Source organism: Embiotoca jacksoni, unplaced genomic scaffold, assembly GCF_022577435.1.
Source record: "Embiotoca jacksoni isolate LCO1_2020_lvr unplaced genomic scaffold, fEmbJac1.0.p SCAF_17, whole genome shotgun sequence".
Lineage (NCBI taxonomy): Eukaryota > Metazoa > Chordata > Actinopteri > Embiotocidae > Embiotoca > Embiotoca jacksoni.
In genome coordinates, this window is record NW_027185307.1 from 8604272 (window position 1) to 8631622 (window position 27351).

A 27351-nucleotide genomic window follows, 5' to 3' on the forward strand; every position below is an offset into this window, starting at 1 on the left:
CCGAAGCTCCTGTTGGTTGTTTGCTCTCCGATCCCTCTGTTTGTCTGCTGGGAGGTACGATGGGGAAGAGCCCATAATAATCCAAGAAAATCCATCCAGGAGATTTTTGGGCCTTGTTTTAAATACCCTTCCATGACACACAGGTGAGATGAACTCGGTGGACTGATTGCTTCCCTAACACCCCATTTACACTTGTTATCTCATATCTGCATGAAATCCAGAGACGATTCCTTTACATTTAGTCACACGTGCTGGTTTATTGGACACACAAAGCTGATTTATGTAGTTACACGTGAGAGCCGTGTAACTACATAATATGCGTCTGGAGAGATAGATGCGCTGACACTTTTTCAGCATCTGGTAAAATGCACCTCAAACCACCTTCCAAAGTGGTTTAAAATACCATTTTAATCTCTTTTGGATGCATTTACAGCATTTTCAATCAGTTCAAGATGCAATAAGAAATAGAGTGCTGATTTTACTGGGCTAAAATCAAACCAGGGCAGAAATATAATCGAGTTGAATCAGTTCAAACATGCTATCTAAGTATGTTGGAAATGAAAAGTAATTATACAGTTTAGAGTAGCCAAACTCAAACATGAAAACCAGCCACTATAGAGAGAGGAAGATATGGTCAAGTTTATTAATGGGGATAACTAGTTGGGAACTGATTGATGTCTTACATGTGACAGGGAGAACAGTGGCCAATATCAGTGTGATTTCCCTGTTAATAAGTTGCCACCATCACATGGGACAGATAGTTAGTGGCTACTTCACTACACAGACCACTCACTGTACCCGTTAGCTATATGTCCTGAAGAAACAGATGCTTTTACACCTTTCACAACATCTGGCCAGAGCGTGTCTCAGTCTATCTCCTGAGGTGGTTTGTAAAAAACCCAACTTCAGTCCATCTCAGTTGCCTCCTGGTTGCATTTAGACTTGGCTTTTTCCCCAATGTCTGGAAAGTGAAATTGCACGTCTTTTCCCCGTAGCACATATATTCTGGAATTATTTTATGATTTTGTGCACTCTGTCATCACTGCTACCCTCGTTTTTTTTTCTCTTCCTCTCCCCTTTCCGTCTCTGCACACCCCACTGCATGGCTATAGCTGAGCTGTCACTAGCCCTCTTGCCTAAGTCAACAGCGTCGCTTTCTACCAACCTACCTCCCACACTTTAAAGGCAAACAAGCCAGAAAGCTTTAAGAAGTGTTTTTTTTTTTGTTTTTTGGGGGGGAGGGGGGGTTGGAGATTAGCTGGGCCCAGACAGCCCTGGGCTTTATTCAGAAATGAAGTGCCCTTATTAAATGGCTGTTTTCCTTGTCTTATGATGCCTGGCTGCATTTCTCAGCACCCTAAGCCCAGGTAAGCCACTTCCTTTGCAGCGAAACGTGTCCAAAAGCCTCAGCATGATCAAATAATTAGCTGGCTTCAATCAAAGAGTCAATTGTTCGAAGCAGAATATAGCTTTGGAAAATTTTCACTAAATCGTCTCGAAACACTTCCTGCAAATCCTTTGAGAGCAGAACAGAGGACCACCCGTCACTTCACCTCCACTTTTAGAGTACCGTAAACAGCATTAGCCAGAAGTTAAAGCAAGGAATTCAAGATATGGTCCAGCGGAATAAAGGATTTTTTTCTGAGACATAAACTTGGCAGTTTAAACCTTCCTGCAACGGTGAGAAAAATTACATTAACAAACTACAGCCCTCTGTTTGTTTTCATGTGTTTACAGTATCAGATATTTCACTGCTGCTACAAATTCTCTTGAACTTGCAATGATGCTCGCGAACAGCCCAAGATATACAAATAATTCTGCTTATTGAGTTTCAGTATTTTAAAGCGCTTCCTTTTTTCTCGTGTTTGGATTGGTATTGGTTGTCAAGCTCTCTGGCAAAACACACAGCCGCCTCAAGAAACAAACAGGACTGATGGGGGAAACATCTCCAGGTAACTAGATTATGTCTTTTCCAGTCGGGCTGTATGTCTGTCATAAAAGACGAGGTGTTGCAGAACAACTCTGTTGTTGAATGGACAAAGAGGTTGTTTTTTTTGCTGCTCTGTGTATTCCAGCGTGCGTGTGATTGTGTCTTCAGACCGTGTTGTGCTCAGAAAGACCAAGAAAAAAAATGCTGCGAGCTTTTTGTCTGCGGGTGAATTCGTAGATGAAGATGTGCACGTAGACACACTCGCAGTCGGTCAACCTGAAGGTCAGCAGAGAACCATTTATAAAGGAGCATTCCTGTTACACTTGAAGTCGTCTCTGTCACACACCCTGCTGCATCACTCCTCCGCCCCCGCGCCCACCCACCCCGATGATATCTCTCCCTCTCACGCTATAACTCTCCGACTTGACGAGATGGCAGCTCAGATTGGGGCTAAGCACAGAGATTACACCAGTTTTTTTTTTCTGTCTTCCTCCCCCCCTGTCCTCCTCCCTCCCATCACCTCTCGTGTCTTCACTGGGCATTCCATTTCAGAGCGATAGTGGGATTGAGGAGTGTGACGAGATAAGGAGGTGAAGTACAGCGCACTCCCTGCTGGTAAAGATCGATCGGACGGAGCCGATAACCCCGGCGGAACATCTGATTAGGACGCGCTGCTCCTATTTATCACCTCTGGGTGAAGGCTGGAAGGAATTTGCTCTGTTTGCTCTGCCGTAACTTGAGGAGGTTGAAGCTTCACTTGTTCCTCTAACATCTGTTGGTTTCACCACATCTGTCTGTCTTTATATGACACATTTTCTCTGTTTTGCCACATCTCTTATAACTCCTATATTTACCTGATTTCAAATATCAGCCCAAAACAACCTCATAAGGAAGCTTGAGTACACTTTGATAGAATGTGTTCGGTAATTGTTGTATCCGTACATGTGTGTCTGAGTGTGTGGGCATGAGTTTAAAACGGGGCGGAGCAAAGAGAAAGAGTGTGTGTTTTTACTCCAGCATTGCTCTCTCCTGCTAAAAGCGCTGTAAAGCTGTCAGCCTTTGTCTTGTGTTTAAGTGCCTTTGAGGAGGCCACACAGAGGAGATCATTAACCTGGAATTAGTGTTTGTGCATGTGTAAGGCCGTGTTTGTATCTCTGTAGTTTTACGTATGTGAGAGACAAAAAAATGAGAGGAAAAGATGCAAACAAAAGTCTCTCTTTGTTTTGATTCGTGCATTTCATCTCATTTCCTGAGTTGTTGACTAGAAATAAACCCAAAACCACAAAGTCATTGTGTTGAAAGTTAAAAACACCTGTCGTCAGTTTGAGTTTCGGTGGATGTGATGAGGTTTGGAGGGGAAGAATTGAGTGGAAGAATAAAGTGCAGGATGCTACAGCCTAACTTCCCAAAATGTACCTGTTAACCTCCTTACCAATGAACATCACTTACTGTGAAAGCCCAGGGCCATCAAAACAAATCTTTATAAAATGATTTAAAATAGTTTGGGAAGCACTATTGAACTATAAAACCATGTCGACTCAACAAGTGTTCCAGCTGTAGTTTTCACTCGTGCGACACACCTGTAAATGTTACCGGATCTCACAGTAGTTTTACATTTCAAATCTGTTTTCCTGCATATTACCTGCGTGTCTACAATTACTGTGTTTTTTACACTTGGAGACTCGACCAAAACAACATGTGTCCTACAGCTCAATACTGCACCTGAACGCCTCGCGTGTACACTCCCATGAAGCACTTGAGCTGCTGATGCGTCTCTGCTAACGTGCTGCTCGGGCCATGTCCTCTGTGTAAAGACGATGTAACCGGGACGCTTCTCACTGATGGCAAACCGTTTTAATATTTGTAGGATAAAATTTATTATTTGGGATTACGGATATCAACAACCCCTTTTCCAAAAGAGTGGAAACGCTGTGTAAAATGAAAAAAAAAATTGCAAATCGCATAAACCCATATTTAATTGAAAATAGAACAAAGACAATATCTCAAATATTGAAACTGAGAAGTCTTATTTTATTTTAATTTTTTTTAATTTTAATTTTTTTTTTTTTTTTTTTAAATAAAAAAAGTTATGCTAATTTAGAATTTGATTCAATTCCATCAAACCTCAGGCAATGCTTTCCCTCCTCGGATGACTGACGTTGCATAAATCTGCATGATGTTACACTACATACTACAGGACGCAAGCTTTTTTAGTAAACACTGGTTGATATGTGTTTGGAATTTGAGGTTTAAAAAAGGTTGTGAACCTGTGAACTGCTGAACTCCGGCTCAGTGTGTCCTTGTGTGCCCAGTAAACTCCCTCCATTATCGTAATGACCCCGTCGTTTTCTCTGCCGGAAAGGCTCGTTCTGGTAATGGAGATGACCGCGGCCGACAGGAATGGCGCAAATGTCACGGCAAACATTCCTGCTGTCGTGTTCTTCTGTGAAGCCACCGGTAAGCCTGCGGGGATTTATCACCGATGAATAAAAAGGAAAAGAGAGAAAGGAGGAAAGAAAGAAGGCACACCCAGAGAATGCCTGAGGTGTGAGAAACTCTGGGACAGATGTAAGGTGATTTAAAGCCTCTGGTGATCTTGACGGACCAGAGGAGGGGCGGGGTGTGTGTGTGTGTCTTGTCTGTTTGTTCTTGGGCTGCTAAAGCACATTTGTGTGGACATACATGTCTTTGTGTTTACATGTGCGCAATTTGAAGTTATTTAATAGTCACGACAAGTAGAAATATGATGTAAACGTAACCACCACCGAGGGAGAACAGCACAGTTATGTGGACAGACAGGAGGACGCAGGAACCTTGCTATTCGAATATTCCTAGTTATGTCAGCACCTGTTGCACACGTTTTTGTGACCACTAGTTCTTGCGCATTTGTGATTTGTGGGGACAAATTCACAGAAATCACCACAAATGTTGAAGAACAAGCCACCGGGTTGTTCCTGACTCGCTGCACCGGTCCTCGGTCTTGGACGGTGACCTTCTGCCCCTCTTGAAACGTGAGCTCAGAACAACTCTCTGGACTCATCGCCTCATTGCCGTAGACTTACTAAAGCATTTGAAAGCTGCCGATCACCTGAGTGTGTCACAACATTGGATGTGTGCTCTCTGCTCATGGCCACTGAAAAATCGGTCGTACCAGTGGTCACAAAGAATTTGCGTTGTTGATCAAAAGACATAACTTGGAATACTTACTCACAAGAGTTATGGCTTCACTCTGCTCCGTGCACATTACTGTTCTGAGCTCCGTTCATGCACAACAAGACCAGCCTCTGATTTATTTTTTATCTTGTAAATACTGTCTGTACTTCCATGAGATTTCATTTAATAATTCATGGTCCTCAGAGGGTGAACCCCACTTACTTTTGTGATCCCCTGACCTTTCTCATTGCAACATCATGAGTTTGAACTTTCTCAGGTTTTAATGAATTTTCTTGACAGCCAATGAATATATTTCTACGATATTTGGTACAGACATTCTTGTTTCCTTTAGGATGTGGTTTATTAACTTTGTTGATCCCTTAACTTTTCATTATTTGTTAGAACTAGGTTTAAATTCCATTTTGCCTTCCAGATGTTATCTTTTGTTGAACTCTAATTTACTTTTGTTGTTGAGTAGCCGATTTATAACTGACTTGTGATCGGCCACTGATATCTCCTCCGATTTAAAAAACGCTTCGCAGCAGCCTCCTGATTGGAGGTGAACCTGTTGCACCGAGTTTGATGTCGGTGAGAAAACCAAAACGAGGCTGCATGCCTTAACTGCACCTGTGCTGACATAAATTGTCGTAGTCCAGTTATTTTTACAGCTTCAAAAAATACTCCCCTGTAAAACACAGTGGGCAGAAATGTAAGGTAGATCAATAGCAGCTATTTATTTAACAGTGATCAGTGTGTTAGGGTGATGTTTTCCTTCAAGGTGAAGGTCAAGGGTGAGGGAATGAATGCAGTCACCCAGTCATGCACGTCCTTACTTGTGCACAAATACGGTCACTTGTGACTTAGCTTGCGTGCTATTGGAGTGTATTTGAATGTACTTGTTCGACAACCAGTACCATCCAGTAGGTCTTCATCACACAGTGGTGCCACAAAGAAAGCTGCACCCCTCGGCCCCTCGCATGTTCCCAGGCCGGCCTTCTCTCTAAAGAGGACGTGCCTGAAACAACAACTCTGGGTCCGCAGTGAGAAAAAAGGCCCCATGTGAGCGCGAATGCTCCTGACCCTCCCGAGCAAGAAGCCTCCCTTTCTGCCGCGCTGCCGCTGACAAATTTACGAGCCCGAGGCTGACCCACGGGCTGACTTTCCAAACATGATACTGACAGGAAAACAGTCGGAGACGGGGAGGGATGGAGGGAGGAAGAGGGAGATGAGAAAAAGAGAACAAAGGAGGAAGAAAAGCAAGATGTGTCTTTTTTTATCAGAGAATAATATTTACAACTCTTTAAAATCTAATTTAAAGCTTCTCACCAGAGGCACCATCAGAGAAAGAAAAATAAAAAAATACAAGGAGGAGAGAGTGCTGAGAGATGATAAAACTACAGATAAAATACAGATAAGGAAAGAAATAAGCCAAAGAAAGATAGTTTCATTCACATCGCAGTCAGTACAGCGGTACTATTGCATATACCCAGATGTTAGAGGTCCGACTCCATTACAAAAATGCATCCACTCCCAGTGCCACGAGGCAGTTTGGATAAAAGGATCTTATCACTGAGGATGTGCAGGGGAAACTCTGCCCAGTCCTTCCGCCTGTACGGACACTTTCCACACCTCCGAGCAGCCCGTCTCCGTGATGCCTTATCTGACTAAAAGTGTAAAAGTCAAAGAGGAATCCTTTTCCAACCGGAAGTGTCTCATTCTTTTTTTTTTGTACAATATATGATCAGTGTGCTTGTAATTGCTCTTATACACACACACAAACGGTATATACTGTCTTAGGTTAGCTGATGTCTGAGTCCAGCTGGTTGTGTGGACATGCTGACAGGAATGTGACATTTATTTAATGGATACAACAATTGGAAATCTCTTCATCCATTTATTTTTTTTATATTTTCCTCTCTAGTTATCTGCCATGTTATCTCCAAATAGAAAAAAACCCTGATGGATAATCAGTGGTCCAGAATGTCTCGGCCCATTTTGGTGGATCCTGGATATCGTGGATAAAAGCCTTTAGCTAATTAAGTTCTTTAAATGTTATGTTCATGTTCAATTGGGAAGTTGTATTATACAGAACTTATGAGATAGATGAAATGAACTGCTGTGAAAGTGTTGACAGTTATTCTGATTGTCATACAGTGCCAAGGATAATTACACTTTATAAGAAAGTGTGTCTTATTTATGGGTTTATGCTATGATTACTATTATGTAATGTCGCTTATTCAGGATATTATATTAGCAACAGCAACATGTGTCCTCAAAATTGATCAGACTCTTGGTATATGCCAGATGTGTTAGGTCAGCGTAAAACTCATGATGGATGACTGCAGTGTAAACAGGCCAAACATCACTTATAAAACACTGTGGTAATACAGGATTTAATCATTATTATTTGACAGATTCAGGTTCAATCTTGAAAGTCTCAGCTGTTTAATATTTTCAGTGACGTGGTTTATTTTCATTGTGAATAGGCTGTCCCTCGCTGAATCATTAAAAGTATGTCAAAGCTGATCATCAGTGATCATAGTTAACAGCCATAAACACCCAGTAACATTTTGAACTGTTTTACTTTACAACGAGTGCCAAACCATCCGCTGCCTTTTATTGTAATATTGCACATAAGATTCAGAGCTGGGACCAAATCACCAGAGATAATAGTTTTCCTCTTAACACAGTTTTTATTTTCCAGCCACAACTTTAATATGTTTAAGGCACAAAAGCAACTTTCCATGTCGATTGGCTTTCAGTTCATTTATTTTGGTCGGTTTTCTGCCAGTCTTATGTGCACACATCCTATCCTATATCCTGCTTTGGCTTGTTTTCCAACGAGAAGAAAACCTCCAAATAGTAATTGCACTGAAAAGGGGGTCACAAAGAAGAAAACACAATTATAACATTTACAGACTAACTTCCCTCTTTAATGAGTATGGTTATGATTATTCCTGCAAAGTTTCCCTTATCTCTCTGAATACTGTTACAGTTGCTTACGGCGACACAAGCATTGATAATCACATTAACCCTAATATTCAAAGCTCTGCATTGTCCATTTAGCCAGCTGTCTTTTAAGGAACAGCAACCGCCGGGTCTCGTCATTCCGCTGAAACGAAACGTAACTTGATGGCAGTTCAGATGTGCATTTCTAGCTTTCAGCGAAAACTCAAATAACATGAAGAAAGCCAACGTTTTCTACACTTTCATCTCACCAATACCGCGCTGACATGGTGGACAGATGTATTATTAGAAACCTTGATTATTGTTCTCCTGATTTTCCTCAAGGCCCACCTGCTTTTTGAATATCCAGGTATCTGGTTACCGTCGCTGTTTTTGGAGCTGTGCCTATGTGTAAAACAAGCAGTAGGTCTTACATGTAAGTCAGCCCAGGGGGAAGATTGAAGCCAGCCCAGACTGATTTATCAGTGGATCATATGCTCTACCTCTAAGCCGCTGAAATGCGTTGTGGTCACCGCAGACTTTCCAAAGGGAATCACACTGAGGGTCGACTGTGTTCATGACAGAGAGCGGAGGGGCAGAAAAGGCAGACATGGAGATGAGGATGGGGAGATATAATGGAGGAGAAGGAAGAAAAGATGTATGGAGTGGAAGAGAATGAGAGGTGTTTGCAGAAAGAGGCTAAATAGAGTCCTACAGAGCATTGCGTAGTGAGCTGGCCTTCTACCTTGCGGCTGAGGAATGCAACGCCACCAATATTTTGACTTCTCCTTTGGAAACAGCTGTGTTTCGCTTTTCAAAGATATTTTTTCCTTATTTATCGGATCCCTCAGGAGAGATCCATCTCCTGGTCCTGACACTGGCTTCCTCCTCTAAATCTGGGACCAGACCAGCCTAGCCTCGGCACACACGTATACACACTCACACAAATGCACACCTGCTGCCCAAAAGCAGACATTAACAACAGATCACTATAGCAGGCCTCTTTGCTGCCTGTCCTGCTGCACGTTCATACAGGCGCATGCACAAATTAAGGCAAACACAGAGATGCAAACGATTCCCCATCAAGCAACCTGAAAATAACGAATCAGCAGACTACACAGTGCACCTAAGATGACTACAACACACACAGACACAAGCACACAGAGGTCCTCAGATGGTTTGCCACAAACCGTGACATGCCAATAAAAGGGGATTCTTGACGACCATCATCCCCGTATTGACACAACATAACTAAAACGAGGCCTGGTAAAAATTCTGTCCCACAGAAATGTTTTGTTTTGCTGAAAATGGATCCATCAAAACCCGCACGAGCACGTCTCTGTTCACGGAATATTCACTTAGCGGTGAACGGCGGATGATTTTTCTGAAGTAGCTGAGGGAGCCGTTTTCTGAGACGGTCTGTGGTCAGATAGATAGATAGATACTTTATTAATCCCTCAGAGGGAAATTTTTACATTCCAGCAGCATGTACAGGGCAAAAATATTGAATATAATAATAATAAAAAAATGCACATTCTCTACAAAAACACAAAATAGAATAATATTAAATTAACTAAACTAAACAACAGTGCAATGAATTAAAACGACCCAGGAGGAAGGCAGAAAACTAGCCATCATCATCATCAGTCATATAAATCGTAGAGGAAATGGAGCTAAACGTCAAGGATGGAGATTCTCGCAGGAAGAAGGAACAAGATCAGAGGTTTCTTTTTTCAAACGATCAGACCCCTGGTTGCTAGGGTCACCGAATTCCCCAATAAATATTGGTTTTAATAGTACCTTAGAAAACTATTATGGGTCTACCTGTTGTCCTACATTTGGGGATTTCATTTCGTGATGGAGCAATGGCCAAAATCGCTCTATTTTAAAAAAAATGCTGATAGATTTGAAGAGACCTCTTGTTTTTTTAGGACGGTCATGGACCCAGACGAACCATCCTCTTTTGGCGTACCAAATGTTTTTCCCCTGTATCTCACGGCAACGAAAAGCACAGCAAAGTCTGACAACCTGATCAACTCCAAACAGTGCATCGTTTAGTGTGCGGAGTATTGCCAGATTAATCATTCTGGTGTTGGATTGTTGTTGTTCACACACGATGGACAGCAAAGTGTTTTGGTGTCACTGTTGTGTGTTTATGACTGCAGTGTTTGGTTGAGTTTATTTTCGTGTTCGTGTCGAAAATAAAATAGCCAGTTGTTTTTTTTGCCAAATCCGACCCCAAAGAGAACAAGATGTTGGAGAAGGAGCGAAATGAAGCAACACACCAAACTTCAGCAGAACATTTTCTGCTTTTATTCCCTACAGTCCCTACAAACAGCACGAGTTAATTCATTTTTAAAATTTTCAGAACCAGATGCACCGATGATGTTGCAACCAAAACATAATGACCAAATCCTTATTTTATTCTGTTGCTAAAGGACTTTAAAGTGTAGATATTACGTTACGTCTTCCATCCACAACCACAACCAAATCTCGTTTGAGGATGGACGATCTAGGTTGAAGTGAGGTATAGGCCACTATTAGTCTGGTCTGACCAGAGGCTGTTGTGACAGCTGCTCGACTGTGGAATTACATTTTTATTAACATCCCATAAAGTGGGGGGAAAAAAGAATCGGTATTGTTTATTTTCTAGCTCATTTCTGTCCTGATTTCAGGAATTTCCTTACAAATGTGAAAAAGATGTTGCATCGTTTTTTGTTGACAGCTCTCTGGCTCGAATTTGTGTCCAATGAAACGAACACTTGTTTATACAGGGACCTATGAGGAAATCACAACTGGTCATTAATATCAATGAGTGTTCGTCTGTCGCCATTTACAGCTATAAGTGTTCAAACAGGCACAAATGCTGTGTAATAATTATAGCCATTGGGGTAAAGGTTGAATGTGTACGTGAACTCACAAGGGCTCTTCCGTGCGCGCGTGCGCGCGCACACACACACACACACACACACACACACACACACACACACACACACACACACACACACACACACACACACACACATTTGTCTTTTCCCTCATCCTTAGCTTAAAATTTTGGGTCTCACCAAATTTGCAAAAAGCAATTTCAATACAAGGTTTTAAAAAATCAAAACACAAAACGCTGCCATATTTTAAATCCGAGGATTAGTATGCAAAAGCCTCACAGGACTGCAAATTTATCTGGAATTTGTAAGCAATCTTTTGTGGAATGTGACACAACTGTGATGATCTGTAAGAAATGCTTGCAAGAATTTGAGAACTAGGGAAACCTTGAACCTTAATGTCAAAGCTAAACCTCACCTCATACTCGCAAATCCAATTAATCATTAATCTAAGAATCTATAATATCCTAATAAAAATTAGGTGGGGTGGTGCAGTGGTTAGCACTGGTGCTTTACAGCAAGAAGGATCTTGGTCCTGGGCACCTCGGCCTGTCTGTGTGGAGTTGGCATGTTCTCTGTGTGCCTGCGTGGGTATCCTCCCGGTGTTTCTGCTTTCTCCCACAGTCCAAAGAGACCAACGACACACGTGCCAGGTTAATTGGTGAGTCTAAATTGACTGTAGGTTTGAATGGCAGCGTAGGGGATTGTCTTTCTGCGTTAGGCCCTGTGATAGATTGGCGACCTGTCCAGGCTGTACCCTTTGCCCAGAGTCAGTTGGGGGGGGTAGCAGGCTGTAGCTCCCGTCACCCTGTACAGGATAAAGTGGGAATCTACAAACCCAACAAATATATGAAATTTTATCTATTTGGGGCTTTTTGCTAGCCTGTTCAGACCCATTTTTACTTTGTGAAATATGGGTCTAACCTTGTTACATTGAGGATTGTTCCCGGTCTTTGCATCCTAATGGACATCGACTTCGGGTTGATTTTAAAACTATTGGAGCAGCCTTTCACCAATCGGCATTGACCGTCATATACCGTATGTTGTGGTCTGGAACGGTACCAACCTTGCCATTGTTGGAGCTACTTTAACATCATCGCACTTAGCCTCCCCCACTGGTCACTGATTGGTCCACCCTTCAGACTGGCTGGGAAAACCCACTTACTGACTATAATCACAGTGAAAACCGAAGTTATGAGCAATAAACTTGCGGAGCCAGTCTAGATTTTTGCTTTTACATTGGATTTGACAAAGCAGGGTACAAGATGGCTGTGCCCTAAAACACCTTCTGGAGCATCCGATCACTGTATTATAATCTTCAAACACCCAAATGCGTGACTCCCACCCTGTCAGTGCTGTTGTTTTTTCATTGGTTTTCTTGAAGTGTTATTACCAGATGTAAAAATACATAGGGTGTGTTGTAGTTCTGGTTCTCAGCAGAACTGCAAGCACCACCTGTGATTTCAATTTGAACGGAGACAAAAGTTCGTCACATCAACTTCTTACCAAAGTTTGCAGACGACAAAAGAAGTACAAGTCCAACCCTTCAAATATAACAGCAGGTTAACCGTTTTCATGCTGTTAGCTTAAGCAATTGTATGTTAGGCTATTATATCGGGTTACATTACACCAGGCTTCATTGTGCTATATTACATAAATTGCCTTACATTTGTTTTGTTACTTATCCTTTCTTTTTGCAATGACATGTTAAATCGCCTTACCTAACCTTATGTTCTTAAACACACACATTTGCCCCAATAATCCTGTGAGGTTTAACAAGGCAAACACAAATTGCCTTTATTTTACGGTACCATACCTTATATTACTTTACCGTGTGTTTACTCTACTTTACCTTATATTACATTAACTTATGGAACAGACTGTTGTAAGGGAAACGGGACATAGCAAGAACAGAAAGACACAAACTTTCACATGCCGTTGTGGTTTAAATGCCCCCTGACTCTGAGTTGTTGGGTCCACATCTTAATCCTGAGTAATAGTGCTTGAAGAGATGGAATAAAATCTCCTATTGACACACAGGTATGACACATGTAGCTGCGTGGAGGCCATCTGGAGACTCAACAGAGAGCTGAGTCCGAGACTGCTACCAGTCAGCTGTCAGTACATTGATGGAAACTACTGATACTACACAGTCCAACAGCCATACCTCGGATATCTATCTGTTAGCAAAGCCCCAGCAGACGAGCAATTACAGCAAATTATCCTCCTACCCCTGAGGTTAGGCATACACACACAGACAAACCCACACACATTGCGCACTGGCTGAAAATCTCAAAACGACAAAAGAAAGATGTGTGTCCAGACCTCATTTTATCATCTGCTATGGAATGCAGCATAGTGGTGATAGAGGTCAGAGTAGTGGGAACAAAAATCAAATGCTCTGCCTCTGGATGTGTGTGAGCTTGTGTGTGTTTGTGTGTGTCCTGGGACGGTACGCCTGACATTATGTGCCATGGTTTTTGATGAGTCTTAAGAAAAACCCAAATGTTTTTTCAGGGATTATATGGAAGATGATGGCTGTAAAAAAAAACGTGATTATATGGTTCAAATGGGGCCTTTGTTCCTGGAGATGCCTGTCCTGTGAGGTCATTATGTACTGCAACCTGTGGGAGGTAATGGAGAAGAGAAGGCTGGATATCCAGGCTATTGATGAAAGTGTGTGTGTGTGTGTGTGTGTGTGTGTGTGTGTGTGTGTGTGCAGCCTGAATTTTTAGCCTCTCAGGAAGTGCTGTATTTCTTTGTGCTATTTGCACATTGAAAGTGTTTTGCAGTCTGAATCGGTGACTGTGTTTCCCATAAATTTGAATGGGAGGCCTTTGTTTGGTACTTCAGCTGTTTCTTCAGATGTGTTCCAGTTGTTAAATCTGAAGCGCTTTAAAGCTGAAAAACTGGAGGATGCACTCTGTTCAATGTGGGTGTTTGACTTTGCTAAAGTTGTGCCTTGACTGCACTGCTGTTTGTGATATTAAACCTATCTGCATTGGTTGCTGTGGTAACAATATACACGCAGCTGCACTGGTGATGCAGATTTCCAGCTGCAGACATTTTATGTCGGCTTCAATTCGTGGAGCACAGTACCAACGTCTCTGGTAGTGCTCTGCTGGTGATAGTAGAGATTCTCTGAAAATGACGTTGTCAGTGTTTGTCACACTGTAAGTGTTTGCCAATCTGAACCACCACAGCATCCGGACAAAGACGCATCTGTAGAAATCTGATTGGCATCGCATTTTCAACCACCTCCAACTTGGTTTCGATGCGGTTTCAAACATTGTCATGTGTTTTTTTTGCTGTTCAGACTTTCCCAAATAAAGCCGGATACAATCTGGATATGACAAATAATAGATTTTGGCTAGCAGTCTAAACAAGGCTTAAGTGTCTCTGGATATTGTTCTCGGGAGGGATGGGAGACGGCATCGTGAGCCTCGCTGCAGGCTGGGAGAAGCGGCAGCAGTAATGCAGTCGCTGTACCAGACTGTCGTGGTGAAGAAGGAGCTTAGTCACAAGGCAAAGCTCTCAATTTACTGTGTGTCTACATCCCGATCCTCATCTATAGTCATGAACTCTGGGTAATGACTGAAAGAATGAGATCGTGGAAACAAGCAGCTGAAATAAGTTTTCTCTGCTGGGTAGCTGGCGTCACTCTCAGGGTGAGGAGTTCAGCCATCCAGGAGGAACTCGGAGTAAAACTGCAACTTGAGGTGGTTCGGGTAACTGTTGAGGATGTCCGCCTCCTGTTTGAGGCTCACCTGGCACAGGCAACTTGGATGAGACCCTGAGGTCGACCCAGGACTCATTGGAGAGATTGTCTCTCCCAGTTGACCTGGGAGCTGCTCGGGATCTATATTGTCACTGCGGCCCTAATTGGACTCGGGAGTTTAGAAGATGAAAGAATGAATGGACACTATTAACTGACTGTAAATATCAAATGACGTGAAGATAAATCGTCGTCCTGCCGAGAAAAAGTAAAAATTTAGGTAAACCGAAGAACTCATCAAAAGAACAGAATATTTGAAGCCCTCACTTGTGATTACGACTTGAGGAGACATTCAAATGCTGCTGTGTAGCCCCATAACTAGTCTGTTAGCAAGCAGTTGTAAATGTGCCGGAAAACAAAATGTCACACAGCCAATAAAAGAATATAAATATAAATAATATATAATAGAATATATTTCCACTATTTTTGTAGCCTGCTCTTCAGAACTGATGGTAGCCATCAGTACCAGAGGGTCTGTTTTCAAGAAAAAAAATTATATTTATTTATGAAATCAGTTGAAGAAATCTTGCAGGATGTTACTCTTGAACTTGAAACATTGCTAACTTTGGAAGTGTTGGCCCCACTGAGCACTAAACGCACCTCATGGCTGTTCTCAGCTGGCTGTCAGGAACACATACCGGTTATCAGTAAACAGTAATGTGCTAAAATCACTGATACTGATTTCTGCTGGACACTCGGAGTAGATCTGTTGGCTGCTCTTGTCTGCTTGCTAATGGGGCCTGACAGTCTGCAAATGGGCTGATCTCACTGCCTCATATCCTCGCTATGGACGGATGCTGCTGCCTGGCCCTGAATACTCCACCGCTGGCCTCTACGACTATGTGTGCGTGTGTGGGTGGGAACGTAAGAGGAAGACCTTTTTGTCCTCTTCTTCTCATGTGTGCTGTAATGCGACTTTGGACGTTTCCATCTGTACCTGTGTTTAATGTCAGTGCCCATATGCGTGAAATTGGCTCGCCTGCATGTGTGCAAGCCCTTTTAATGAAATGTCTAGCGGCGTGCGTATGTTTTCGGTGCCTTCCATGCATTGTACATAAACTGGCTCTTGCCAGTGGTCCTCGGCTGGTCCTGTGGTGCTCAGTGTGGCGTCTTTGATGCAGGGTCAGGGGAGAAGATCAGAGCTCAGGATGAGTCTCCAGAGGCACACATACACATACACATGCCGATACTCAAAGCTGATGATGACTCCCAGCGGACCTCCAGCCCCTTCATCCGTACCTCGACCCGGGAGCTGCGGTGCCAGCTGCCTCACTACAAAGAGCCAAAACACTCAGCTGAAGGCATAAGCAGCTCCGGGTGGCAGCCAAGCATAGTGGCAACACCTCCGGCAGCTCACACTGCTGCAGTGACAGTGCATACTCTTAAAAGCTGCAAGTATTCATCTGCTTTGCAAAGATCAACAGCTGTCTCGATGTTTTATCTTTCCACTCTGCATCAGTGCCAAAGGTTAAAGAGTTTGAGGCATAAAATCTGTCTTTAGCCTCTTCAGAAAGGCTGGTGTTTACAGCTTAAAGATTTCCACCTAATGAGATGTTTTATTTTTGATTGAAATGGTGACGATCCCCGAAGAGTTGTGATGGTATCAACTGCAAAAAGTTTGCAGAGAAAGTCAATCTGACGGGCCAAACCTTTAATTAGATGGGACTTTGGAGAAATTAACGATGAATGGAAGACATGGACGTATTTGACCTCTCCTCAGAAACCATCCAGTCTGAGAGAAAAACCAGACAGATTATGGGCTGTAATTACGTAAACACAGATGGATTCTTCTCATGCCTTGGACATCCAAAGCATTTTTTTTTTATTGGTTTAGCCATCCGCAAAGTCTTTAACAATGTTGACAGGTTCTTGGTGTGCAAAGATTTAATTAAAGATTGTTTGTGAAAATGTCTGTCTTTTCAAAAATTCTCATTCGTTTCCCTCATTCACTTTCAGTCTGTCTTTCTTCCAGTCTCTCCTTCACTGTGATGCATTGCGGGCAATAGGAAATACTAAATTACAGATTTAATTAGAGAGCAAAGACTTTTATTTTGGCATGCTCAACGCATAAAACCCCCACAAAGATCGTTTATTTCGAAAATATTGGAATCTACATTGTGCTGTGGAGAAACAGTCAGCTTACTCTGTTAGCTCAACGAGTTTAGTGGTTCCTGTCTTTAATACTGACTGCTGCCATTTATTTCCTCCATGAGACATTGAGAGGAACTTAACAAGCATTGCCTGCTACAAGGATCGTAGATCAGAGCAGGATTTTACATCATACTTTAGCTGTATCTGTTTCACAAACTCTCTAACGTCAACGTCTATTCTTTCCTGTTGGGTTGAAAAGGAAGAAGTAAAACCTTGGCTGTGTAGGTGCATTACGGGATAGGCTTTTATGCGAATGGAAAGTAATTTTCTCAAAGATGCATCATGGTCTGCGATGACTAGCGGCTAATATTTGCTGACCTGGGATATGAAGGAAAATTCAATGTACCATTTGTCTCTAACAGTCACTTGTGGCTGCAGTCTGTCTGTTCAGCAAGTTACCATCTTGCTTAAATGAACTGTGACAGAAAACATTATAAGACTGAAGTGAAATGACTTGCATGAGTGTTTTACATGTTGAAAATATGAACCAAGTCTGTCTGTCATCACACTGGTACTTAAGTAAAATCTTACTGACAGATCTAATAAAAGATCCTGTAAGAGTCTTTTATCTGAGTCACAGGTGCTCTGTTCTGTGTAATCTATATCTCAGCAATGGATGCGACAAGCAAGAATATAACATTAAGATACACTCAGAAGATGCGGGTTGAATTTGGAATATAATTTTTGAAGCTCCAACCTGTGACTTTATTTTACCTTAAATTAACAGCTTCAAAATGATGCACTTGTAATTGGGAGAACGGCACATCTTTAATTCCCACTCAGCTTCTCAAATGTATAATCTTGTATTTTGTATCTTTGAGGACCTGGTTGGGTCTCCTGTGAAAAGTGCACTTTTGTTAACAGCAGGTTGTTGAGCTCCTCACCGGTGTGAATAGCCATCTGCAGGTGTCAGGGGTTGGTCCCAGTCTTCTTCTTGACATGGGTAGTGTTACCAACCAGCTCCACAATCGTAGCAGTCAGATACTCCAGTGCCGACACTCTCCACACACTTACTCTCCCTCAGAGGTCTGTGGACAAGGCTGACAGGAAACTGAAGTCCAGCCTGGGCTTTGCCGGCACTGGTTTTCCACTTTCAGACATTTTTCAGTATTATATCTTAAGATATAATTTCCATTTGTGGCCAGAGGGGCACTGCACAGCAAATTTTACATAATGTTACCTTGAATATTGTCGAGAAAGACTTTAGCTACTCCTTAGTTTTGATGCCAATGGCCCTCAGTAAGGCCACTCTTTAAATGATGGGTATTAACTGCTGTCATATTTGCTTTTGAGAAAACCATCCATAATGTTCTTTTTAGTTAAAATGACCGACCGAGTGTTGACGAAGGGCGAAATAATATTTTGGTGAGAGGAGGTGGCCGCTGGTTGTTTTGCTCTGTGGTTGTAGGACATGTCCAAGAAAACAGGAGTGATTTGAAGCAGGCGGTCGTCAGCCAGCTGTCCCTCCGAGGGATTGGCTGGGCAGCTTTAGGAGTGTGAGCTAAAGTGCTGACCACTGACCACAGACAAGTCTGCCTGTCAAACATCGCAGGCCTTCTCTTGGACCATCCAGCTTTTTCTGCCTCATGTTGACGAACACAATTATTCTCCTTCACCAAACTATTTTCTTTTTCTAGTTTAACTCCCAATCCTTTATTATTTTTAATTGGTCCATCTTCCTTACTTCTTCCCACTCTCTGCTCTCCTCTGTTTCCATTAATGTGCTGATTTAATTATCACAAACTTTCATTGTTTGTGAACTAACTGTGCTGGCAGCTGCTCTTTTTTTTTTTTCTAGAGTTTGTGGTTATCAGTCACTGTCAGAATTGTTTTTGTCTCATCTTGTGTCTTGTCCGCCTGTTTGTCCACTCATGCACACACTGGCCTGGCTGAAAGTTTCACTCGCTTGTCTTTCTTTCAGCACCTTCTTCCTGCCTCTGCTTTTTAAAGGGACACACGTCTCAGGCAGTTCATTTGACTGCAATTTACAGATGAGGTCTCTAATCCAAATAAATATTTATTAAGAGATCTTATCAGATAACTAAATTATTTTTGATATAACCTGATTTATTTGCCAATTTAGAACAAATATAGTATCAAAAGTATTAGGTCATTATTTGTCAAATAGGTGCAAATAACGAGTCATCAATAGGAATCATTTAGATACATGTAAAAGGAAAAATCTACCTGGGATCCGAAAATTACAAAGCTGTGTGTGTGTGTGTGTGTGTGTGTGTGTGTGTGTGTGTGTGTGTGTGTGTGTGTGTGTGTGTCTGTGTCTGTGTGGGTTTGCTATAATACCCACAGCAGCAGGACGGGACAGCAGAGCCAGATGTTGCGCAGGTGGAAACGAGAGAACAGCTCCTGTCAAAGCGTCCAAGTGAATCTGCAAACCGTCCATCTCACTCTCTTGCTGTCACTAACTGTCTCCCTCGCTCCTCCTCACTGCATCCCAGACTCTCTCTTTCCTCTTCGTCCTCTGTGTTTTGTCCCTTTGGTCTCTCTCTCTCTCTCTCTCTCTCTCTCTCTCTCTGTGACAACCGACTTTCTTCATCTGGTCTTGTCATCGTATCCACTTCTCCCCCTGTCATCATCCTCTTGTGTTATTTTAGCTGACATCTATTTATTGATGATTTTATTTTGCCGTGTTGTCATTTCCATTGAGCGTATCCAATTGGATACATCATTCAGCAAAGTTTCCTCTTCAAAAAGCACTCTTACAACCTATTTTCCTTTCTTTTATTATCTTTGTCTCTTCCGGTTTCTCTTTGTTTCCCTACTTTCTCTTTCGTTTCATACTAAAGTTAAATTTTTATCTTTCTATATCACCATTCAAGCAGCCGTCATTTATTCTGCTCTCCTCTCTCCGCCTGTCTCGTGTTTTTCTGTTTCTCGTAGCAGATCAAATCACCCACAATATTTACTGTGAATCATCGGAGAAATTCCCCCGTGCTGTCACGTTTTCTGATTAGCCTTGGCTCTGTGTGTGTGTGTGTGTGTGTGTGTGTGTGTGTGTGTGTGTGTGTGTGTGTGTGTGTGTGTGTGTGTGTGTGTGTGTGTGTGTGTGTTCTAAGGGTTGAGAAAATAGTTGATTAGTCTACACACACATACAGCATGACACATTTACACTCTTCCTGGAGTTTCCAACGAGAACTGTTTGCACCAAATCACTAATATAATCACTCTTTTCCCATCTTTAGAATCACTTTTTGAGTGAATTCCTCCCTGAATCATCCAAATCTAAATCCCTTTTCCCTTCTGTGTGTTCCTGTCTCAAAGCTCACGTCATGGCGGATTAGCGCAGAGGTTACGCTCCCTGTATGCGTTGTGTGAACACTTCCCTTTGATTTTAGATGCGAAACCTCAGCGGATTTCAATCGACTTTCAAGCTGAGAAGGTGGAGAAGCAGCTGGAATGCTACTTAGCCGCTAACGCAGCAGCTCCCAGGCTGCTTCGCAGAGGGTTGCAGTGGTAAAACGTACCGTAGTGTGAGACGTGAGACTGTGGCTGTCTACATATTTCATCATTTTAATTGTTTGTCTTGCTCTAGACGCCGTTCGAAACAACTCCCCTCTCTGAAATTAGAAAAATGATTGATTTGAACAGGCTGGTGAGTTGTTGAGTGAGCTGAGGAGTGCCTGGAGATCTGGTTCGGATGGGGGGAAATAAGTGTGTCCTGTGAATTTAATTAAAGTCTAATGAAATGTCTTTCACTTCAGTGAAAACTATTTATTTTCTTGGATGGAATCTTTTTCACTTGTCTTGTAGGATCATTGGAAGTTTTTTTTTTTTTTTTAGTGGTTTTCAGGGAATACAAAGCAGAAGAAGATGCCAGTTGAATCTGTTAATACCCTTGCTGCTTCACTGGAGTTGCTTACAGGAGGGTCGTGACTACAGATCACAGTTTGTGTGTGTGTTACTACCTAAGTGGCTGCAAAGCAAGCTCCAGAGGAGTGGAAAAACTGTTGACATCCGCCTGCTAGTTGTAAATCCAAATCAGAGATCTGGGACCTGGTATCACACCAAAGCGCGTCATACACTCGTCAGTCCTACGAGAAGATACCGTGTCGGTGTCACGTTTTGCCTCGCCTACTGTAGGCATGAAAAGAAAGGCACCCGAGGCGTAGACCTCAAAAACCAAGTGTTTGGGCTTAGAATAAGTAAGTCTTATGCAAGTTACTTAACGCACGTTACACAAAAACAAACCCATGTTGACTTTTGACTTCTCATGGACTTGAACGATGGTCTCTGAGGGGAAAGCTTTGTGTTTGTTCCATCTGACCCCCCCTCACCTCTTTCCATATACTGACCTTGTTTCTCTTTCTACTCTCATGACCGTGTTCTTTGACGGTCTTACATGCGTGTACCTTTCACGCCTATAGGCGAAGGAAAATGTGCCACTGACCTGGTATCCCCTACAATGACGAGTGTATTACACTCTTTGGTGAGCTACCGGGCCAAAGAAGGAACGAGACACTTTATCTAGTTTATTTTGTAGCTACAAATAAGTGCCAAATTGGCGAGTTAAAGCTTAGTTTTCATTTTTTTTCGTGTGTCTGCTTGGCGAGCAAAGAGGAATGCATCCTTGAATGCGGTCATGAGTGTCGTGTTCTTGCCACAGTAACTGTATAAGCCCTGAGCTGAGCGCTAACATCAGCATGCTGTCACAATGAGAGTAAACACAGAGTACAAGGGAGATGAGGGAATGTTATTAGTTTTGCAGGTGTTTGGTCATAAACCAAAGTACAGGACAAGTTGAAATTGCCAATTATTATTGATGAAAAATTAAGGCACCACCACATTTATTAAAATTCATCCTGAAGGGAACATGAATATTTGCACTTCATTTGATGACAATCAATCCCACAGTTGGTGAGACGGCTTTGAGTTGCAGCAGGTTTCTGATATTTTTTGGTCGATTAAACATTCATTCCAGCAACTGAAATAAAGATCAGATACATGTGGCACTCCAACTGACCTTCTCACCAGCCCACAGTTTATCAAAGAGATTTCAAGCCACAAAGTTAAAAAGGGAATATAAAATTTCAGGCTGTTGCTCTTGAAGCCCAGGAGTGTTGGAGCGAATGTTGTAAAGTCATTTAGAGTAGCATGACCTCCGTCTAAGGCCTCCACACAGAAGCTCTGCTGATCTATCTACCCCTCCACACAAGAGCAGACCTGTTATCGTACGCAATTATTGCAAGGTGTGTGTGTGTGTGTGTGTGTGTGTGTGTGTGTGTGTGTGTGTGTGTGTGTGTGTGTGTGTGTGTGTGTGTGTGGGAGGGAGTGTGGGGCAGCTTTGTGGAGTAAGATGATGAAATGGTCGCATCTGATAGAAGTCACAGAGACACTGATGTGAATAACATCTCATACTTCATAGGTGGCTTCCTTTGCTTCAGTGGAAAGTGCTTAAGTACAGAGAGGAAGACCCGGCCCAGACGTAAACTGAGGGGCTTTAATTATTATAATTTGTTTTGACCAAATCCAGTTGCTTTTCCTCTGAAATGCAATGAAGCCAGACTGACATATCATCTCTGCCGGCCTTCTCCACTTAAGTTTAGCATTTGTGTAAGTTGGAAATGTCTGAGGACGAAGGGAGCTTTGACCTTCCTGGGTGTGGGTACGAGGTGGAGCTGGCACTTGTGGGAGAGTCTGATTGGCTCCAGTGTTCTCACATCAACACAATTTTCTCTTCTGCTGTGACTCGGGGAATAAAATGTGTCATTGGTCCACTTTGGGTGGGTCTCCACATCATAAATTTACCAGAGTGTTTTAACAAGCCTGGCTCGGGTACAAAATAAAAAAAAGATTTACCCAAGCTTTGGGCTATAAATGTATCCAAAATTATTCTTCAAATTTGTTTAATGAAAATATAACTAGTGCATATTATTGAATCAGGAAGCATCTTCATACCATCCTCAGTCTGTCACCTGTCTGCATGTGAGGCAGTGAAAGAAACAGAGACTGTACTCTCATGTTTTTTTCTTCTGCTCACACTTTATAAATTATATTTGGCAGGTATTGCTTCTACTATGTTAGCCGGAGTAGCTAGCTCAGTCTGGCTAGCTTAATCTGCCCCATAACTGTCTGTAAAGTGATATTTTTAAACCTAAAGTTTGTGTCAATGAAACTATTTAGACACAAAGTCTTGTTATAGAGCTTTCGAGTCATTGGTAGGTGTATTTTGCTTGCTTCAAACAGAGACATCAAGGAAGCAAATAAGTGTATTTCCCAAAAGACCAAACTATTCCTTGATCTAAAATCAAGGCGGCTTGAGCAGCTGCAGTAGAAGAATGAAGGTAAATACATTATGGTGGACATTTAATGGTGCTGTAGGTGAAAACGTTGGTGGTAGTATTCATCCAGCGCTGGTTCCCAGTCAGTCTGCACTCACAGTCTGCTGAACCTCACTGCACTGAAACTACAGTGGAGATGATGATCGTGTGTGTGTGTGTGTGTGTGTGTGTGTGTGTGTGTGTGTGTGGTGCAGTGCAGCATATGACAAACTATTTAAATCAGTAATAGTGTGATGGAGTAAGAATACTTAGAGTGTGTTGATGTGAGTTTTTAGGACTCAGTGAATTAAGTTTCTAGTTTTAGTGAGTGTTTTAGAATAAAGCACACGTTTGAGGCTCAACATTTCCTGTCGATGCTGGTCTGGGTATTTCTGTAGACGACTTTCTAATTGCACACAACATTCCCCCTTTCATGCATTTCCCCCTTCTTACTCGGTGTGTCTGTCGACTCTACTGGCCCTTTGCTGTGGGAGAGAAACCTCCAGCTGAGACAGGAACCGATTCCCCAGAGAGCACATTATCATTATGGTGCATATTGCACTCAAAAACCTCGGAGGGAGAGCATTTGTTGGTTTTTGTCATTTCACGCTGTCAGAAGTGGTCGCAGAACGTCTCTGAGTTTGCTGCTGCTGAAAAAAATCCCGGGCTCTTGCTTGGAACTGATGATAACAGGGATTTATTTAGGGAAAGTGGAAGCCACGAAACCTATTAGACTTCATGTGCAAATCACATGTCTCAGGCTTGAAAGGCTCCTACAGTCGACCAGTGCAGTGTCTGTGAAAAGGATATCCGCTTGTCATTCACTGCTGTATACTTACATAGAAACCCTGTTTGTAAATATACAATTTGTTGAGATATTTGTAGAAAATGCATCATGAACCTGAGAAAAGCCACTGAAAGAAACTGTGTTGGTTTAAAGGCAGTAAATACTGGTGGTAATTATAAATCCGCGTCACCACGAATTTAAGCAAACCGTGATTTCTGGTGAGCAGGAGTTGCACACCAGTATGCAACTTGTCACAGAGAGAGTTAATAACTATTGGAGCTGGTCTCTCTGTATTATCCTCCTCTGTCTCTTTCTCTCTGTGTGTAATGTTATGATCCTGAATGTGTGTGTTTGTGTCTCCCTCCCACAGTGGAGTACGACAGGGAGCTCTCTCCGCAGCGCCGTCACCACAAGGAGTTTAAGTTCAACCTCTCACAGATCCCCGAGGGTGAGGCCGTCACCGCTGCCGAGTTTCGCCTCTACAAAGAGTGTGTGAGCCGTGCCTTCCGCAACGACACCTTCCTGCTCAAAGTCTACCAGGTGGTCAAGGAACACCCTGACAGGTAACACATCAGCAACTCTTACTACAGCCTTTATCTCCCCTTTTAATTTTACCTCAAATATTGTTGCATTGATAATCTCCATATTTTTACCCATTTCAGTGCTTCACTGAAGCTACATGATACATATCAAACCTCAGATTCTATGATTTCTATGGTTGAACCATCAAGTCAAATGGACATGATCTAGATGTTTGTTATTATTTTGTCAGTTATTTTGAATCTACATTATCTTGTCAAATATTTGATCTATTCAACAGGTTGCTGCTATATATAAAATATAAGTCTTCTGGTAGCACTTACCAAACCACAGGACAATCACAATTTATAGCAACATACTTTATGTACTTGTTATATACTTTCAAATATTTTTTGTGCAAACTGATTTCATAAAAAATTCCAAATAAAGTTAAGTAAATGCTGCAAGTGTAAAGATTATCCTAATAAAATACAAGTAAGTGTGTAATCAAAATATTTTATATGTAAATAGACAGCTCAGATTTTATGCATAAACCATTTTTGTCTAAAAAAAACATTGCTTGGTTCCCTGGAAACAAGCCTCAGTTAAAATCTAGTGAACGCTGGATGGCTTTTAATTTGAATCGTAGGCTTTTAATTTGAAAAGCATACAGGAAGTTGTAGCATTTTGACGACCAATGGTGTAACTTTCATCACTCACTCAGTGACCGACTTTAGTGTTTATAGGAGCCCAGCGGCAGCCAGAAAGAACAATAGGAAACACAATGAAACTCATGTTCTGTATCAGTGATCAATGATCCAATATCAGGCAAATCAAGATCTTTGTTTCTTAGATAAATTCCATCCAACATAACTCTCTGTACCATATTCATACTCTATCATATTAATGTAGCAGGTTTGGTTTTATGGCAAATCATTTTCTACATATTTCTGTGGAATAACAACTTGTGTGGGTTTGAATACTGTTTGGCCATAAACCATGTGTATGCAATGATGCACCTACAGGTGGGTCCAGTCGAGGGTCTGCTCTGTGTCCCTGCTAAGAATCAGATAAGTCAACATAAGCTGGGTGTAAGTGAAGACAGCAAGTTGACTTTATCTGGACACAAAAAGTTAAAAATGATTTTAAAAATGCTGGCTCGCCCTGTGACTTTCTATCATTCTCCCTGTGTTATACATACTCTGGGCTATTGCCATGTTTACAATGTAAAATCAAGCAAAACCCCATCTTACAGAAATAGCACAGCTTCAAAATCCTCCCGTCCCCCAAATAAGGACAGCTAATACATGCCAAACATTTACATTACGTCTGCAGGGGTAGATAAACACCAGGAGATTTCTGAATGATATTTGTGTTTTATCAAGCCCGCCCCCAGAGAAGCAACACTAACATGAAGAGAATGACTCGTATACATTTTTAGTCTAACGTCTTATATAGCCCAGTATGTTTTGAATGAATACACATGAAAGTCACTTTCTTCTTGAAAAGCTGTTGACGTACTGAGAAGTATGACACTTGATGAATATACTATTTTATGTTAAATATTATCAAGAATCAAACCCACCTTTAGGTACAGTACGTGTCTCTACCGCTAAACGTTTTCAGACTGCAGTTCAGGGCCAAAGTTGCGACACTCTTGGATTGAAAAAGAACATCAGCTATAGATGTTGGCGAAGTGTATTTTTCTGCCTGTCAAAAGATTTATCTGGGAATCAAGAGCTACTTATTTGCTGCATTCCTTTGTCCCTACAATGGTTGGTTTGTGCTCTCCAGCCTGGAGGTACAACCTTTTATTTTTGGAGATATTTGGAGATTAAAGGGCCCTCATATGTCCAATTTCTGTATTATTGTAGGCCAGGTTCTTTACCTTGAAGAAAATTACAGCCTGCATTGCTTGCTATCAGGTGGAGAGGGAAAAAAAGACTCATGCTGTGTTTGTGCTTCTGTAGAATGAATTCAAGGTGCAACAAGCATCCTCTGAAAAAAAAAAAACAGACTATAATATGTCATTAAAGTTGTATCTGCTTTGACTTTACATTCCTATCTTCCTTCTTCTCAATGCTGGATGTATCGCCGGAGGTATTAAGGTTTATGAGAGAAAAAAATACAACTCTTTGCTGTTTTTCCCATTTTCCGCCTCTTGCCAAACTGTACCTTTATAATCGCCCAATCAGCGGGAAGCCCATTAACTTTCTCGTGCCCCTCCTTCCCGTAAAAACCTGACTCCCGTTTTGACTCCGAGCCGTAATGATAGAGCGCCTAATTAGCTTGACACCCTTTGTACTTTTCATTTGATTGGGGTGGTTTCTCGAACAGCAGGCAAGGAATGTGAGGGATTACAAAGTCAAAAATGTGGCAGCCGGCCTGACGTCGTAGAGAAAATGCTGAGGCTGTTTTTACTGACTAATACCCATTCACCAGCGTTATACCAGCTATTATACACAATGCTTAGATTTCTCCTCAGACATGTCTTCTTATTTTCTGATTCCTAAACTGCTGCTTCAGTATACACGTATTTAGATCCAGTTTTGATGAAGACGTAGAGGAGTCAGGAACTTCTGTATCCTTTCCCTCCAGATGTCTGACTTGCATACCGCTTTTACAATCTTACAAATATGCCTTTTTCGCAGTTTAAAAGATGAAAGCCCATGAAATGACCAGGCCAGCTGCGAGCTCCACTCTCTCACCTTGCATAACTGTTTTAACAACAGTCACTGACAAGACTTATAAAGGGGATTTATTGTGGAAAAAAAACACAACTTTGACTGTTGACCTTATTATTCCAGTTCATTTAAGCAGTCAGTCAATAAGAAGTTTTACAGTAGGCCCTCAGCAGCCTTCACCCTGCAGAACCCTCCGACGGACTCCCCATCCTCCGCCACGCGAGCGGTGTTCGACGACGAGGCAGG

General features: G+C 42.1%; 2 protein-coding genes across 2 annotated transcripts in view; both read left to right on the top strand.

Annotated features, from left to right (window-relative positions):
- LOC138199424 (enoyl-CoA hydratase EchA19) overlaps window positions 1-24349 on the top strand; it is a 54280-nt gene extending 29931 nt beyond the window's left edge. Inside the window, exon 8 of the mRNA XM_069151494.1 lies at window positions 24273-24349. The gene's annotated coding sequence lies outside the window, so the exon portion shown is untranslated. The remainder of the gene's footprint in view (window positions 1-24272) is intronic.
- bmp6 (bone morphogenetic protein 6) overlaps window positions 1-27351 on the top strand; it is a 49545-nt gene that overhangs the window by 4151 nt on the left and 18043 nt on the right. The window contains exon 2 of the mRNA XM_069151490.1: window positions 24273-24465. Coding sequence (XP_069007591.1) covers window positions 24273-24465 — 193 coding nt within the window. The remainder of the gene's footprint in view (window positions 1-24272; window positions 24466-27351) is intronic.